We start from the raw sequence: 16,453 nt of genomic DNA, 5'->3' as shown, positions 1-16,453 counted from the left end.
AAAAAAATGTTGAACGGGCTCCATGGTTGCTGTGCTATGGTGTCTGCCAGGGGAATTCAGGGAAAAAGGGCGCGAGCTGATTGTTTGCCATTGCTTTCCCCGAGGAAGGAATGACTGACGACATTTACCCAGAACCACCCGCGACAATGATTTTTGCCCCATCAGCCACTTGGCTCTCAACCCAGAATTCTAAGGGGCAGGGGAGACTGCGGGAACTATGGGATAGCTACAGAATAGCTACCCACAGTGCAACGCTCCAGAAATCGATGCTAGCCTCAGACCATGTACGCACACCGCCGAATTAATGTGCTTAGTGTGGCCGCGTGCACTCGACTTCATACAATCGGTTTTATAAAACCGGTTTATGTAAAATCGAAATAATCCCGTAGTGTAGACGTACCCTAAAGTAGATACATCTCAGTTGAGTCTCACCGTTCATCAAGTGGTGATCTTCCTTCACAGCATTGCAGACTTGTTTCCTGCTGTAACGATCCTTGACGAACAGCATCATTTTGAGCTCAGCACAAAGATTAAATGGAGTCAGATTGGAGGTGGGGAGGGAAAAGTGTCAGTATTCTTCCAAGTTCTACCCACAAATTGAGCTCCGCCCATGTGAGTTGTCAAAATGAGACACTGCTTATGGTAGATTGTAAGAACAGTCAAAATACGATGACGTGTGCTCTCTGAGGGTAAATGGGCACCTGAGCTTCAATATACTCGTGGCTTCAGTGAGGCTTCAGTATACCCAGGGCTTTTGCTAAGCTACGTGGGCTTGGCTACTCTGTTGGGGGAAAAGAAAATCTGTGGTGGCATCCAGCATGCACCACCTCGTGTGGCACCAAAATGAGATGCTACTGGCAGCAGTTTTTTGCATGAGGAATGAAATCATTAATAAGCTTGACTAGGTAGCTGAGTTTACACTCTGATGAAATGAAGGGGCAGTTCAGACCTCTCAGCCTAGGTGTTGGAACTAGGGGTGCAGGGGAGTGCTTCCGCCCCACTGCCTTGAAGTGGTTTCCATCATATACAGGGTTTACAGTTTGTTTCAATGGCTCTCAGCACCCCCAATATACAAATTGTTCCAGCACCCCTGCCTCTCAGAGCTATTGCTCCAGACTCTGCATCAATTACCCATTTGGCTCACAGTTGTGAGATTTTCTTTGCAACTGTAACAGTTGAAGGGTTTGTTTGTTTTTAATGAAAGCTGGGGTTTTGGAAAGCAATTTAATGCTTTCCAAGAGGTGCCAGGATAGAATGTGGAGCTTGCTGGTTGTTTCCAACAGGTGATGAGAAGTGATAACTTTCCATGAAGAAAGAGCTGTGGCCTTTCCAGAGAGTGACTAGCCTATGGATTCTGAAGAGATGAACTGTTCCTCTGAAAGAGGCTCGATCTTGCCCTTTTTCATGGTCATCTCCTATCTGCCCATTTCTGGCTGTTGCTCTTTAAGACTGACTGGTTTTTTTAAAATTACCTTTCAAGAATGAGTGGAAGTGCCTGCAGAGAACAAATGAGGGCCTGCAATGTGTCCCAAAATAACAGCTCTGTATTTCCACACTGGCTTAGATGCTGCCTGGATAAGTCTGTGCAGGAAATAAGGAGAGAGCTGCTGCTACTCAGAGACTCACAAGGTTAGCGATATAAATTAATTATAATGTGATGTTTTGTCCTTTAGAGAATTTAATACACTAAGACAGGGGTGGGGAATCTATGGCCCACATGCTGGATTCGGCCTGCTGCTTCATTTCATCCAGCCCGCAGCAAGTCTTCACGCTGTGGGCTGGAAGCCCCCTTCAGGTAGTTGAAAGCAGCTATCGAATCCCCCATCACTCTTCTCTTCTGCAGACTAAACAAGCCGAGTTCCCTCAGCTTCTCCTCGTAAGTTATGTGCCCCAGCCCCCTGATCATTTTTGTTGCCCTTGGCTGGACTCTCTCCAATTTGTCCACATCCTTTCTGTAGTGGGGGACCCAAAACTGGACGCAATACTCCAATGTGGCTTCACCAGTGCCGAATAGAGGGGAATAATTTTCCCTCAATTTGCTGGCGGTTCTCCTACTGATGCAGCTGTTAGCCTTCTTGACAACAGGACACACTGCTGACTCATATCCAGCTGCTCATCCACTCTGATCCCCAGGTTCTTTTCTGCAGAACTGCTGCATAGCCATTCGGTCCCTAGTCTGTAGCGGTGCATGGAATTCTTCCATCCTAAGTGCAGGACTCTGCACTTGTCCTTGCTGAACCTCATCAGATTTCTTTTGGCCCAATCCTCCAATTTCTCTAAATCACTCTGGACCCTACCCTCCAGCATATCTACCTCTCCCCCCAGCTTAGTGTCATCTGCAAACTTGCTGAGGGTGCAATCTATCCCATCGTCCAGATCATTAACAAAGATGTTGAACAAAACTGACCCCAGGACCAACTCCTGGGGCACTCCACTTGATACCGGCTGCCAACTGGACATGAAGCCGTTGATCACTACCTGTTGATCCTGACAGTCTAGCTGGTTTTTTATCCGCTCTATAGTCCATATGGGGCCTAGTGGCCTGATATGCAGTCCACTTCTGAGAGCAGCACGGAGCCCGGGCAGGCAGGGAACTTATCTTAGCCTACTGCGCTGCTGACCGGGAGCCGCCTGAGGTAAGTGCTGCCCAGCCAGAACTTGCACCTCAAATCCCCTGCCCCAGGTCGGAACGCCCTCACGCACCCTAAGTCCCTCCCAGACCCCAGCCCTGAGCCCACTCCTGCACTCCAAACCCCTTGGCCCCAGTCCGGAGCCCCGTCCTGTACCCCAAACCTTCCCCTGCTGCAGGGGGGAAGCCCCAAGCCTCCATGCTCCCCAACCCTTGCAGGGCTGTATGTGGCCCGTGACTGATTTTTTTCTGTGGGTCAATGCCACCTGATAGAAAAAAGGTTCCTCACCCCTGCTCTAAGAAATGAGCTTTGAGTTACTGTCCAGTTCAGTCTCTCCAGAAGGCCTGTGATCATATTCAGGGCTGAATAAAGTAGCTATCTTTCTGAAAAGCAGCTAGGAGCCTTTGTTTCCAAAAGATGCAACGAGAGAGGGGCACAGAGAATCAAACCCAAATACAGTGTGATGATCTGGCCTGGGTGGACTGTCCGGTGCCCTCAGACAGACTGGAGGGATCTGTCTCAGTTTTACATTTTGATAACATTTGCCATGACCATTAAATATTATTAGAGTAAGATGCATCAGGGATGGGAAGGAGTGATCCTAGTAGGGATATTCCAAAGGGCCTCAGAGAAATGAGTGCTGCTGATCTTTGAAGCTTCTCCCTGGGGTTCTACTGGTACAGCTGAACCAACTTTGACCTCTCGCACTTAGATGGATGGTTACCATAGCAATGGATGCAGAATAGTGTTAGTCTGTGAATTGGTCAATAAGAGAGAAACCTGGCTTATTTTGTTCCCTTTATTGGACTAGTGCTGAGGCTCAATATTGATTGCTGCAGCTGTTCTTCAATAGGATATGAATGGAGCTGGAGGAAATATATGTTTTTGAAACTGGAGTACGTGTAATAGGAACAATGCTGGTTCTTGGGAGCTTGTCAGGGTCTGTTTTGTATGAGTCTGAGTAAAAAATCCAGAACAGGAACTATCCTTGTGAGACTTTCCAGGACATTGATCTGAAATCTGAAATGCTACTATATGGGGTCAAAAATCTGAGGAAGAGAACTTGAAGCTGGGATTGGAAGTGCGAGAAGAGAGGGAAGAAGTAGGATGCAAAAAACAATACTATTTCTCTGAACCTTGACCATTTTGCATGATTCAAATGCAGAACAGTTTGATTCTATAAACTGAGACCCACCTATACGGTACAAAAAAGTTTAAAATATATTTCAGTTCTATGGTGTAGCCAGAAATGAGCTGTATTTTTTTCTGAACCATGGTGTATTATCATCATGATTTATTGCTCTTGAGTAATACCCATAATGTACTAGGTTCTCTCTAATATGGCCCCTGTCCTGGAGAACTCACAATACACATCCCTGCTAAAGCCTATGTCTGTAGTACAGTCCAGGAACATGGTTAAATGAGGCTCATTTCTGTTTGTATTGCAAGGACATGCTGTGTTTTAGCTATTGTGCGGGGTTTCTGAGTTTGAGCCAACTCCCTGACATGCTAGTTTTTTCAGTATAAATAGGATCTTCTGCCAGAGGTGTCATTGTTGGGTCAAGGATCTATGCTTTGGCCAGATTTCTCTTGAGAAAGCATGAATATTGATTCCCTGTTTCTAGGATAACCAGTCCAAATTCCAGGCCTACAATGAAAATCTTAGTAATGGGAATCTCCACCAACAAATGAAGTCATCTGGTAAAAGTGTCCCAGGAATATCTGTAGTATTCTAGCCTCTCAACAATCTTATTTTACTCTGTGCTTGTCACCTTAACACCCTGCTGCACAAACAAAGCCATTGATGCTTCCATGGGCTTCCTGCTTTTGATATTCTTTAATAATTTTTCATTTGTTGTTATATCTCTGGTTATTTGGTGTCTAGATTTAGCCACTGTTCTCTTCATCCACCTCTTCTCATAATAAAAGTACAATGTTGAAGGACTGATTTGTGTAAACCTTTGCTCCTAGCTCCAAAGGGTAACAGCTTTCTCTCTCTTGCAGAATGTTTACCATGTCTCTGGGAACTTTCCTTCTTCCTGCTCTCTGTTTCCTGGGGGCAGTGATTCCAAGGGCACTACAGTATGTCACCTTTTCACACAACAGCACAAAATTCCTTCACCTGACTATAAACTCTGAGTCTGGGACAGTTTATCTGGGGGCCACCAACTTTCTTTTCCAATTGACATCAGACCTGATGATGGAGAGCGCAGTTCAAACTGGGCCCGTTTTGGACAGCAAAGATTGTCTCCCCCCAGTCTCAAAGCTGGAATGTCCCCAGGCACACAACACTGACAATCACAACAAGCTGTTACTGGTGAACTCTGTGCAGGAGGAGCTCATTGTGTGTGGCAGTGTGCACCAGGGGATTTGTGAAAAAAGAAGCCTCAGATCCATTGACCACGTTCTCTTCCGACCGGAGAGCCCTGGAGACACTCAGTATGTGGCTGCAAACGATCCAAATATCACTACTGTGGGACTAGTAGGCCACTCAAAAGATGATGTGCCCCTGCTCTTTGTGGGACGAGGGTATACCAGCAGAGGGGTTGGAGGGGGTATCCCTCCTATTACCACCCGAAATCTCAGGGCCCATGGAGGGGACGTCCAAGAGGCAGACTCACACTCCATCTTCTCCTATGAAGAAACGGCTAAGTTGGCTGTGGGTCGGCTCTCTGAGTATAACCACCATTTCATCAAATCTTTTACCCACCGCTCCAGCGTTTACTTCCTATTTTATCGCCGGGATCTGAAGTCCCAGTCACGGGAGTACAAGACCTACATCTCACGAATCTGTCTGGATGACTCTCACTATTACTCCTATGTGGAATTACCACTACTCTGTAGGAGCAAAGAGAAAACATACAGCCTACTGCAGGCTGCTTATGTCACCCAACCAGGCAGTGATCTGAGAAGAGGGCGATTCAGCACCCAAGGAGAAGTGCTGTTCACTGCCTTTTCTGCCTGGCAGGCTTCGTCTGGCAAACTGAGCGAGGAGTCTGCACTCTGTGTCTATTCAATGGAGGAAGTGGACCAACTGACCACTCAAACCAGGGATCTTTGTTATACGAAGGATGGGAAATCAGAGAATGGGTTAGAAGTGGCATATATTGAATATGATGTCAGTTCCAACTGTGTCCAGCTGCCAGCGGTAAGTGGCTGTCCTGAGCCTGATTATTGTTTACACTGTGTCTGTTTTACATCACTCTGACAGTGTAAATAGGCCTAAAAATGAGTGTAACTGACTTTGCACCCTTTTCAAGGCTTCTTTACAGTGGCAGAATGGTGTAAAGGTGCCTTCCTGTAAAGGAGAATCAGGACGGATATGTTTGCATGTGTGGGTGGTGGTGGTGGGTCTGTAGTGGCTCTCTAATGCCGTGCGGCGCTATCTGCAATTCCAGTGTAAACTCCATTTTCCAGGGATTTATAATTAAATATGTTATGGGCTGAGTGCCATCCCCAACTGTGGGTCTGTAGGAGCTAGTATCTTAAAGGACCCTGAAAGAATAGTGTATAGCTCCCATGCTACTGTTAGAATATGATGTAGAACTGATACTTTCCTTTCAAGCTCAACCTCTCCTATCTTCCTACCATCGCTTGTTGATGCCTCTGTTCTTTCACTCCCTCAGCAGGTTTACCAGCAGAGAGAACTGAAAGAAATGGGTCACATCCTGCCATGTGGGATGCATATGAAGGGGCCAGCTTCCAGGATTGGATTCAACCTGTGGAAACATTGATTCTTGAAACCCCTAGTTACAGTGTCTTGAACTCTAGTTTTTAATGATTTTGCTGAATCTGTTCCATAGGTTGGGGTGTAGTTAAGTGCCTGCCACCTTGGATCCCAGATGGATGTGAAGAACACAATATACATTATAGAGATTTCATGTTCAAGGGAACAGGAACAAAGAGATAATTTAAACAAAAGCAACTCTCTTTGGCAGCAATTCTTTCTTTCCCCATAAATCACTAGTCCTGGAAGATTTTGTGTTTGAAAAATAGTTGTCCCCACAACCTAGCTCCTCTTTCTTTTGGAAAGTGCATAATCCTCTTTACGGGCATCACTTACATTTCTATGACAACAGAAAGATGGGACATATTCACTGCAGGAAAATGGAATATGAGTTGATAGTATGAAATAGCTCGAAAACCCTGATTCAAATAGTATCAGAGGGGTAGCCGTGTTAGTCTGGATCTGTGAAAGCAGCAAAGAATCCTGTGGCACCTTATAGACTAACAGACGTTTTGGAGCATGAGCTTTCGTGCGTGCATCGTATGCACCCACGAAAGCTCATGCTCCAAAACGTCAGTTAGTCTATAAGGTGCCACAGGATTCTTTGCTGATTCAAATAGGTATACTAACTGTTTTTGTTTGTACTGTGATGTCATCAGCACTTAGAAGCTAAATAGGAGTTGACCTGCTCTGTTCTTGGAAGGGGAACTGCTAAGGAAAACCTAAATAGTGCAGGGGAAGTGGTGTTGGGTCTCTCCGCTGAGACACTACTGGATTCAGTGCTCCAGCATGGCACTGGAGATTACTTCTTTTTTAATCTGAGAACTAAAATCTGAGCCCTTGGCCACTTGTGGTTACTGAAATCCCCATGCCAGTTTTCAATAGAGTAGGGTGTTAATCTAGTGACTTCCTTTAAAAAATAGTACATAGTATGCAGTCATCTTCTAAGTGTTGTTTTACAAAGCATGCAAGAGGTACAGCAGACTTTAGGTCTCAGGAATAATGTTTATGTGGTCCAAAAGTACTTTTGAGAGTGTACCATTTCTGCTGTATTTGTAGCAGAGTTTAGAAGGCTGGCAAGAGAGCCTAGGAGTGAAGGGAGAGGCTCAGAGCAGAGGGGGCCTGAAATGAGGAAGAATATTTGTGAGCTGAAAAGCAGGGAACCCTGTAGACTTCATGTAGAGATTCTTTGATAGAGTAACAAGCCTTGTGGATGGGGGGAAGCAGTAGACATGGTATATCTTGATTTTAAAAAAGCTTTTATACTGTCCCATGTGACCTTCTCATAAACAAACTAGAGAAATGCAACCTACATGCAGCTACTATAAGGTGGGTGCAAAACTGGTTGGAAAACCATTCCCAGAGAGTCGTTATTAGTGGTTCAGAGTCATGCTGGAAAGACATAATGAGTGGGATCTCGCAGGGATCAGATATGGGTCTGGTTCTGTTCAATATCTTCATCAGTGATTTAGATAATGACAGAGAGAGTACACTTATAAAGTTTATGGATGATGCCAAGCTGGGAGGGGTTGCAAGTGCTTTGGAGGATAGGATTAAAATTCAAAATGATCTGGACAAACTGGAGAAATGGTTTGAAGTAAATAGGATGAAATTCAGAGTACTCAATTTAGGAAGGAACAATCAAGTGCACACATACAAAATGGGAACTGACTGTGTAGGAAGGAGTACTGTGGAAAGGGATCTGGGGGTCATAGTGGATCACAAGCTAAATATGAGTCAACAGTGTAACACTTTAAAAAAAAAACCAAAAAAACCCATCATTCTGGGATGTATTAGCAAGAGTGTTGTAAGCAAGACATGAGAAGTAATTCTTCTGCTCTAGTCTGCTCTGATTAGGCCTCAACTGGAGTATTATGTCTAGTTCTGGGTGCCACATTTCAGGAAAGATGTGAACAAATTGGACAGAGTCCAGAGAAGAGCAGCAAAAATGATTAAAGGTCTAGAAAACATGATCTGTGAGGGAAGATTGGAAAAATTGGGTTTGTTTTGTCTGGAAAAGAGACGACTGGGAGGGAACATAACAGTTTTCAAGTACGTAAAAGGTTATTACAAAGAGGAGGAAGAAAAATTGTTTTTCTTAACTCTGAGGATAGAACAAGAAGCAATGGGCTAAAATTGCAGCAAGTGGGGTTCAGGTTGGACATTAGGAAAAACTTCCTGTCAGGGTGGTTAAGCACTGGAAAAAATTGCCTAGGGAGGTTGCGGAATCTCCATCATTGGAGATTTTTAAGAGCGGATTAGACAAACACCTGTCAGGAATGGTCTAGATCAGGGGTAGACAACCTATGGCATGTGAGCTGAAGGCCGCACATGAGCTGATTTTCAGTGGCACTCACACTGCCTGGCTTCTGGCCACCGGTCCAGGGCAGGGCTCTGCATTTTAATTTAATTTTAAATGAAGTTTCCTAAACATTTAAAAAACCTTATTTACTTTACATACAACAATAGTTTAGTTATATATTATAGACTTATAGAAAGAGATCTTCTAAAAACGTTAAAATGTATTATTGGCACACGAAACCTTAAATTAGAGTGAATAAATGAAGACTCAGCACAGCTCTTCTGAAAGGTTGCTGACCCCTGGTCTAGATAATCAGTCCTGCCGCGAGTGCAAGGTACTGAACTAGATGACCTCTCGGGTTCCTTCCAGTTTTATGATTCTAAGATCATCAGCTATTTACCTGGCCTCCCCCATGATTCCTGAAGTCCCCTTCCCCTCTACTCCACAGCTACCCTCTTCTTCCTATTCTGCCTAACAAACTGACATACAGATGGTCAGAGACATGCGCACACCATGGTCATCCACGGGGGCTGAACCCTAGACCTTCATGTTTTTATGCATTTTCAATACAAACTGCATGCCGAAGTTGTGGTGCTGCACAGAATGAATGAAATCAAAGAGTGGGGATTTCCAAAGTGCTTGAGGGAGTTAGATAACCAACTTTCACAGGCAATTTTGAAAATCCTTCTTCCAAAACAAATAGCGCATAATACTGTCCTGATTGAACTGAATAGGAGAGGGATATCGAGGGGTCTAGTATTCCAAGGTCCCTGCTCTATAGTTCAGGTCTTATCTGCCACATAAGACATGGGATCTTATTAACAGATTTATCCAATGGCATGTGAATTTCTTAGCAGACTTCAACCTCCACCATTCAATGTGCGGACACAGTTGTCATTAAAATTGTATCTAACAGCATGTAAGCTTCTGTGCCAGCTCCAGCCTACTTCATTCAGTGTGTGGGTGGAAGCGGCTGTCAATGAACATTTTATTTAGAGGGAGTTTTAACTCCTTCAACTTCAATGGCGACAGCTCATGCATTATTTAGGAATAATGCTAATTAAATGTGTACTTTGTGTCTCCTTGTAAACTAGCTTCTGCACAAAGTTTATGTTGTAAATCTTTTCCCAGGTTAGCATCAGACTCTATTTTAAATATATGGGGATAGAAATATTAGACATTTCACAACCATTTCAATACAGCCCATCAGGGTGGATTTGATTTAAATCAGGAAGATTCAATTTAATCATCGATTTGCATAAAAGTGCATTCTTGTTGGTTGTGGTAACTTTAATACATATTCTTCACAGCTCAAAGATAACATAGGTTTCATTTTAGAAGGTACACACTATACATTTTTAAAGTGATCTATTTTGAAAACTTTTCAGACTAGTTTTACAGTTATATAAGAAAATGAATGACTGTTCGGTTATTTCATTTTACCAAAGGTAATTGAAGCAGATATTTATGAAGTCATTGGGAGGTGAACTATCTCCAATTCAATAGGTTAATCATTAATATTTGGAGGAGTTTCTTGCCATGCTGATCTAGTCCAACCCCCTGCTCAAAGCAGGACCGATCTCCAACTAAATCATCCCAGCCAGGGCTTTGTCAAGCCTGACCTTAAAAACCTCTAAGGAAGGAGATTCCACCACCTCCCTAGGTAACTCATTCCAGTGCTTTACCACCCTCCTAGTGAATAAGTTTTTCCTAATATCCAACCTAAACCTCCCCCACTGCAACTTGAGACCATTACTCCTTGTTCTGTCATCTGGTATCACTGAGTACGGTCTAGATCCAACCTCTTTGGATCCTCCTTTCAGGTAGTTGAAAGCAGCTATCAAATCTCCCCTAATTCTTCTCTTCTGCAGACTAAATAGGCCCAGTTCCCTCAGCCTCTCCTCATAAGTCATGTGCTCCAGCCCCCTAATCATTTTTGTTGCTCTCTGCTGGACTCTTTCCAATTTTTCCACATCCTTCTTGTAGTGTGGGGCCCAAAACTGGACACAGTATTCCAGATGAGGCCTCACCAATGCCGAATTGAGGGGAATTTGTCTAGCTCCCTCTGTATCCTATTCATACCCTTCAGCGTATCTACCACTCCTCCCAGTTTAGTGTCATCTGCAATCTTGCTGAGGGTGCAATCCATGCCATCCTCCAGATCATTAATGAAGATATTGAATAAAACCGGCCCTGGGTCGACTCTTGGAGCACTCCGCTCGATACCGGCTGCCAACTAGACATGGAGCTGTTGATCGCTACCCGTCGAGCCCGACAATCTAGCCAGCTTTCTGTCCACCTTATAGTCCATTCATCCAGCTCATACTTCTTTATCTTGGTGGCAAGAATACTGTGAGAGACTGTACCGAAAGCTTTGCTAAAGTCAAGGGATAACATGTCCACTGCTTTTCCCTCATCCACAGAGCTAGTTATCTCATCATAGAAGGCAATTAGGTTAGTCAGGCATGATTTCCCTTGGTAAATCCATGCTGACTGTTCCTGATCACTTTCCTTTCCTCTAAGTACTTGAAAATTGATTTCTTGAGGACCTGCTCCATGATTTTTCCAGGAACTGAGGTGAGGCTGACTGGCCTGTAATTCCCCAGATCCTCTTACTTTCCCTTTTTAAAGATGGGCACTACATTAACCTTTTTTCAGTGATCCGGGACCTCCCCTGATCACCATGAACTTAACTGGTAATCCTGCCATCCGTCTCCTCCCTCTGACAAACAGAGGCTAGGGACACCATTCCTTACCCATCCTGGCTAATAGCCATTAATGGACTTAGCCTCCATGAATTTATCTAGTTCTTCTTCGAGTGCTTGCTCATATCCATTCCAATTAGATGTGCGCGCGCCGCTTGCACGTTTGTCGGAGAATTTTACCCTAGCAACACTCGGTGGGCTGGCTGGGCGCCCCCTAGAATGGCGCTGCTATGGCGCCGGATATATACCCCTGCCGGCCCAACCACCCCTCAGTTCCTTCTTACCGCTCATGTCAGTCGTTGGAACTGTGGAGCACGGCTTTGCTGATCTCCACATCCCTAGCTTACTCGTAGTTCTCTTCTCATCACTGTATATATAGTTCGTGTTTTTTGTAGTTATACTTAGTATTAGTGCCTAATTTTGTAGTTAGTGTATATAATTGAAAGGGGGATCGGGGATTAGCCCCTTTCCTCCACCCTGGTGCGGGCCCATGCCCAAGGCACTGGGATTCAAACCGTGCTCGGCGTGTCAAAAGCTGATGCCAATAGGGGATCCCCACGACTCCTGCGTGAAGTGTCTAGGAGAATCCCACCTTGTGGACAAGTGCCACATTTGTAAGTCCTTTAAACCTAGGATGAAAAAGGAATGGGACTTTCGTTTGAAGCAGCTCCTTATGGAGTCGGCACTTAGCCCTGCAGCAGTGCCCAGCGCCTCAGTACGGAGTGCGCCTTCGGCACTGGAGCGTCCCGGTACCGAGAAGGACTCTCAGCACCGACCTGTACCGGCACCGTTCCCTTTCCCCGACCGGGAAACGGCATGTTGCTACAACTTCATCCTCCCAGAAGGAGCAGTCGTCGAAGATGGTTTGCCGGGCACCGTCATCTGAAACGGCACCGTTGATTCCGGTCCCACAAGGGCCGTTGAGTCCGGTGCGTGACAGCTCCCCACCTACAAGTGGGGTTGAGCTCGTTCTCCCTTCCACACCGGAGTCCTTCTCGACAGCAAGGGAGCTCATCTTGATGATGGAGCCGATGCGTCAACCCCTGGCACCACCGGTGCGGGTTATTCAATCCATCGGCAAGCCAACCATGATAAGGCCTCTGTCCCTCTCGAGAGACGTTGTTCCAGATCGTGGTCTCGCAGGCGCTCTCGATCTCACCGCTCGCAGTCCCGGCACCGCTCGAATTCGCGGTACCGGTCGCACTCGCGGTGCCGCTCCACTTCACGCTCACCGGACAGGTACTCCTAGTACCGCTCCAGTTCTAGGCACTGATCTCAGTACCGGGTATCCCGCAGTTGCTCCAGACATCAGGGCTCGAGATCCCGGTCGACGTCCCGGCACCGCCATGGTAGAAGTTCCTGGTCTTGCTCGCGGTACCGCCACAGCCCCCAGTACTGCTCTCCAGTACCGCACAGGGATCGAGCATCCAGAATGGTGCCACCTTCACAGGGTCCATCGGCACCTCCGTGGCCTTCGAGAGACACATCAATATCATCTCAGGCTGCTAGTGCATCTTACCGTCATGATGGTGACTCTGATGTCCCCAGCCAATTTCTGAAGGGACAAAGCCATGAACAAGGGCCTCATCACTGGTCCTTTTGGACACCATGGGCTTACCATCAGGCCCAAGGTGCCCTATCACTGGATCCCTGCTCAGCCCACTCAGAACACCAGGCTCTGGAAGCGACGGTGAGCCGTCCTCCCCCTGCAGGCACGGAGGAAGCTCCAGTTCCTTCCATGGACTCAGAGGTTCCTCCTGATCCAGCTGATGCTCCTCCAGTTCAAGACCCACCTCAGGACCCTTTAGTCCTGGGCCTATCCTCCTCTTCCTTGCCTGACGAGGCAGTAGCAGGCACATCCTCCGCAGGGCCTCCGCCTATTGATCTTAGAGCCCATCAAGACCTTTTGAGGCGGGTGGCCCAAAACGTGAATTTGCAAATCGAGGAGGTCACTGAGGTAGAGGACCCGGTAGTGGACATCCTATCAGCTGATGCACCTACCAGAGTGGCGCTCCCATTCATCTGCAGTATTCAAGCCAATGCGGACACCATTTGGCAGTCACCAGCTTCGATTCCGCCTACAGCTAGGGGAGTGGAGAGGAATTATATGGTCCCCTCAAAGGGATACGAATACCTCTACACCCATCCACCTGCCTGCTGTCTGGTTGTCCAATCAATGAACAAACGGGAGTGTCAAGGCCAACAAGCATCAGCCCCTAAGGCGAAGGAGGCTAAGCACATGGACTTCCTAGGCCGCAAAATATACTCGGCCGGGGGCCTCCAGCGTAGGGTGGCGAATCAGCAAGCCCTCCTAAGTTGGTACAATTTTAACACCTGGGTATCCGTGGGGAAGTTCACAGAGCTGCTTCCCTAGGAGTCCTGTTCCGAGTTTACGGCCCTACTTGAAGAGGGTAAAAAGGTGGCAAGAACCTCTCTGCAGGCCTCTCTGGATGCCGCGGACTCAGTGGCAAGAACTCTGGCGACCAGAGTGGCAATGAGGCGTTATCTCCAGACTCCAAGCTTCCACTCTCCCTCCTGATTTGCAGCAGACCATTCAGGATTTACCCTTCGAGGGACAGGGCCTCTTCTCCGATAAAACTGACCCCAGGCTTCAAAGCCTTAAAGTCAATCGGGTCATCATGCGCACGCTGGGCATGCACACCCCAGTGACCCAGTGAAGGTCCTTCCGGGCCCACCTATGCCGCCCGTACAACTAGACCAGACAGCGTCAGGATAACACCAGATAGCGCGGCAGGGGTAATCGGCACAAGCAATCTGGCCCTCAAGGGTCCCAAAGCCAAGGGCCCCCTAAACCACCGACAGGACCTAAACAAAACTTTTGATGGGATGCCCAAGGACGGCCCACCAGTCATCCTTCCGGATCCTTCTCCCACCATTTTCAACCACCTCTCCCATTTCCTCCCTGCCTGGTCCCAACTAACCTCTGATCGCTGGGTACTTCGCACAGTGGAATCGAGATACCACCTACAGTTTATTTCAACCCCTCCCTCCAACCCTCCCTGCCCGTCCCTCTTCAGGGACCTCTCTCACGAGCAATTCCTCTGGCAGGAGGTCCAGGCGCTCCTACAGTTGGGAGCCATAGAGGAGGTGCCAAAAGACATGAGGGGCAAGGCGTTCTATTCCCGTTACTTTTTAATCCCCAAGGCAAAGGGAGGTCTACGACCAATCCTAGACTTGCGAGAACTCAACAAATTCCTGATAAAGTTGAAGTTCCACATGGTATCCCTGGGGACCATCATCCCATCCCTGGATCCAGGAGACTGGTTTGCTGCCCTCCACATGAAGGATGCGTATTTCCATATCTCCATTTATCCACCACACAGGCGATATCTCCGTTTTGTGGTAAACTGCCACCATTTTCAGTTCACGGTCCTTCCCTTTGGCCTTTCTACAGCCCCAAAGGTCTTCACCAAATGCATGGCTGTAGTAGCCGCTGCCCTCAGGCGTCGTCGTGTTCACGTCTTCCCATATCTTGACGATTGGCTTATTTGAGGGGCATCTCGGTTACAAGTATTACAGCATGCGTGCATCGTCAGAGACCTCTTCAGGAGCCTAGGTCTCATGATCAACGCAGAAAAGTCTACTCTCACGCCCATGCAGAGAATAGACTTCATCGGCGCTGTCCTGGACTCCACATTGGCCAGAGCCTGCTTCCCCCAGCCTTGTTTTCAAACAATGACTTCATTAATTCTCAGTCTGCAATCATTTCCGACAACGTCGGTCCGATCTTGCCTCGGTCTAGTAGGTCACATGGCCTCCTGCACCTTCGTGACCAAGCATGCGAGACTGCGTCTCCGTCCCTTCCAGACCTGGCTGGCTTCAGTATACCGCCCATGCAGGGGCAGTCTGGATTCGGTGCTCACTATCCCCGGGAAAGTTCTCGACTCCCTGACTTGGTGGCTAGACCCTTCTCTGGTTTGCGAAGGAATGCCATTCCACCCACCACAACCCTCGGTAGCCCTAACCACAGACGCGTCATCTCTTGGTTGGGGTGCCCATCTCGGGAGTCGTCACACTCAAGGCCTATGGTCGACCCAGGAGCTGTCCCTACATATCAACGTGAGGGAACTGAGAGCAGTCCGCTTAGCATGTCAGGTCTTCCAGGACCGTCTACAGGGCCGTTGTGTGTCAGTGTTCACAGACAACACAACGGCCATGTTTTACATAAACAAGCAGGGCGGAGCATGATCCTCTCTCCTCTGTCAAGAAGCCATCCACCTCTGGGAATTTTGTATAGCCCATTCCATCGATCTGGTGGCATCCTTTCTCCCAGGAGTTCAGAACACTCTGGCAGATCATCTCAGCAGGTCCTTCCTGTCTCACGAGTGGTCGATACGCCCGGACGTCATCCATTCTGTTTTCTGGAGGTGGGGTTTTCCCCACTTAGACCTCTTCGCCTCTCGAGAGAACAGGAAGTGCCAGGAGTCCTGCTCCTTCCAAGGACGCTCCCCGGGCTCCCTATCAGACGCATTCCTGATCCGGTGGAACAGACACCTGCTTTATGCTTTCCCACCATTCCCGCTCGTCCACAGAGTCCTGCTCAAGCTCCGGAGGGACAGAGTCCACTTGATCCTCATTGCTCCAGCTTGGCCGAGGCAGCATTGGTACACTCTATTGTTCCACCTCTCAGTGGCAGACCCGATCCCCCTGCCACTCTGGCCGGACATCATAACACAGGACTTCAGCAGGCTTCACCATCCAGACCTACAATCCCTTCATCTGACAGCTTGGCTGCTCCATGGCTGAGCCAGTCGGAACTATGCTGTTCCGCTTCAGTACAACAGGTGCTCTTGGGCAGTAGGAAACCTTCCACGAGGACGACATATCTTGCCAAGTGGAAGCGTTTCTCCCTCTGGTGCGCCCAGAATAACTTGATCCCAGGACAGGTTTCTGTTCCCACTCTCTCGGAGTACCTGTGGTCCCTCAAGGAGCAAGGCCTGGTGGTCTCCTCTATAAAGGTGCATCTGGCAGCTATTTCAGCCTTCCATCAAGGGGAAAGCGCACATCAGTGTTTTCTCACCTCATTATTTCCAGGTTTCTTAAGAGATTGGATCGGTTGTACCCTGAA

General features: G+C 47.5%; 1 protein-coding gene across 8 annotated transcripts in view; it reads left to right on the top strand.

Moving 5' to 3' along the window:
* PLXNB1 (plexin B1) overlaps nucleotides 1-16,453 on the top strand; it is a 281,915-nt gene that overhangs the window by 117,290 nt on the left and 148,172 nt on the right. For 6 of the 8 annotated variants that reach the window (XM_075073224.1, XM_075073226.1, XM_075073222.1 and 3 more), the window contains one exon: nucleotides 4,635-5,778. The exons of the other annotated variants lie outside the window; for them this stretch is intronic. In XM_075073224.1, the coding sequence (XP_074929325.1) occupies nucleotides 4,636-5,778 (1,143 nt within the window). In that variant the 5' untranslated portion in view covers nucleotide 4,635. The remainder of the gene's footprint in view (nucleotides 1-4,634; nucleotides 5,779-16,453) is intronic. 8 annotated transcript variants of the gene reach the window in all.

This window comes from Chelonoidis abingdonii, chromosome 17 (assembly GCF_003597395.2).
Source record: "Chelonoidis abingdonii isolate Lonesome George chromosome 17, CheloAbing_2.0, whole genome shotgun sequence".
In the NCBI taxonomy this organism is placed as follows: domain Eukaryota; kingdom Metazoa; phylum Chordata; order Testudines; family Testudinidae; genus Chelonoidis; species Chelonoidis abingdonii.
This window is presented reverse-complemented; position numbering and strand designations above follow the sequence as displayed.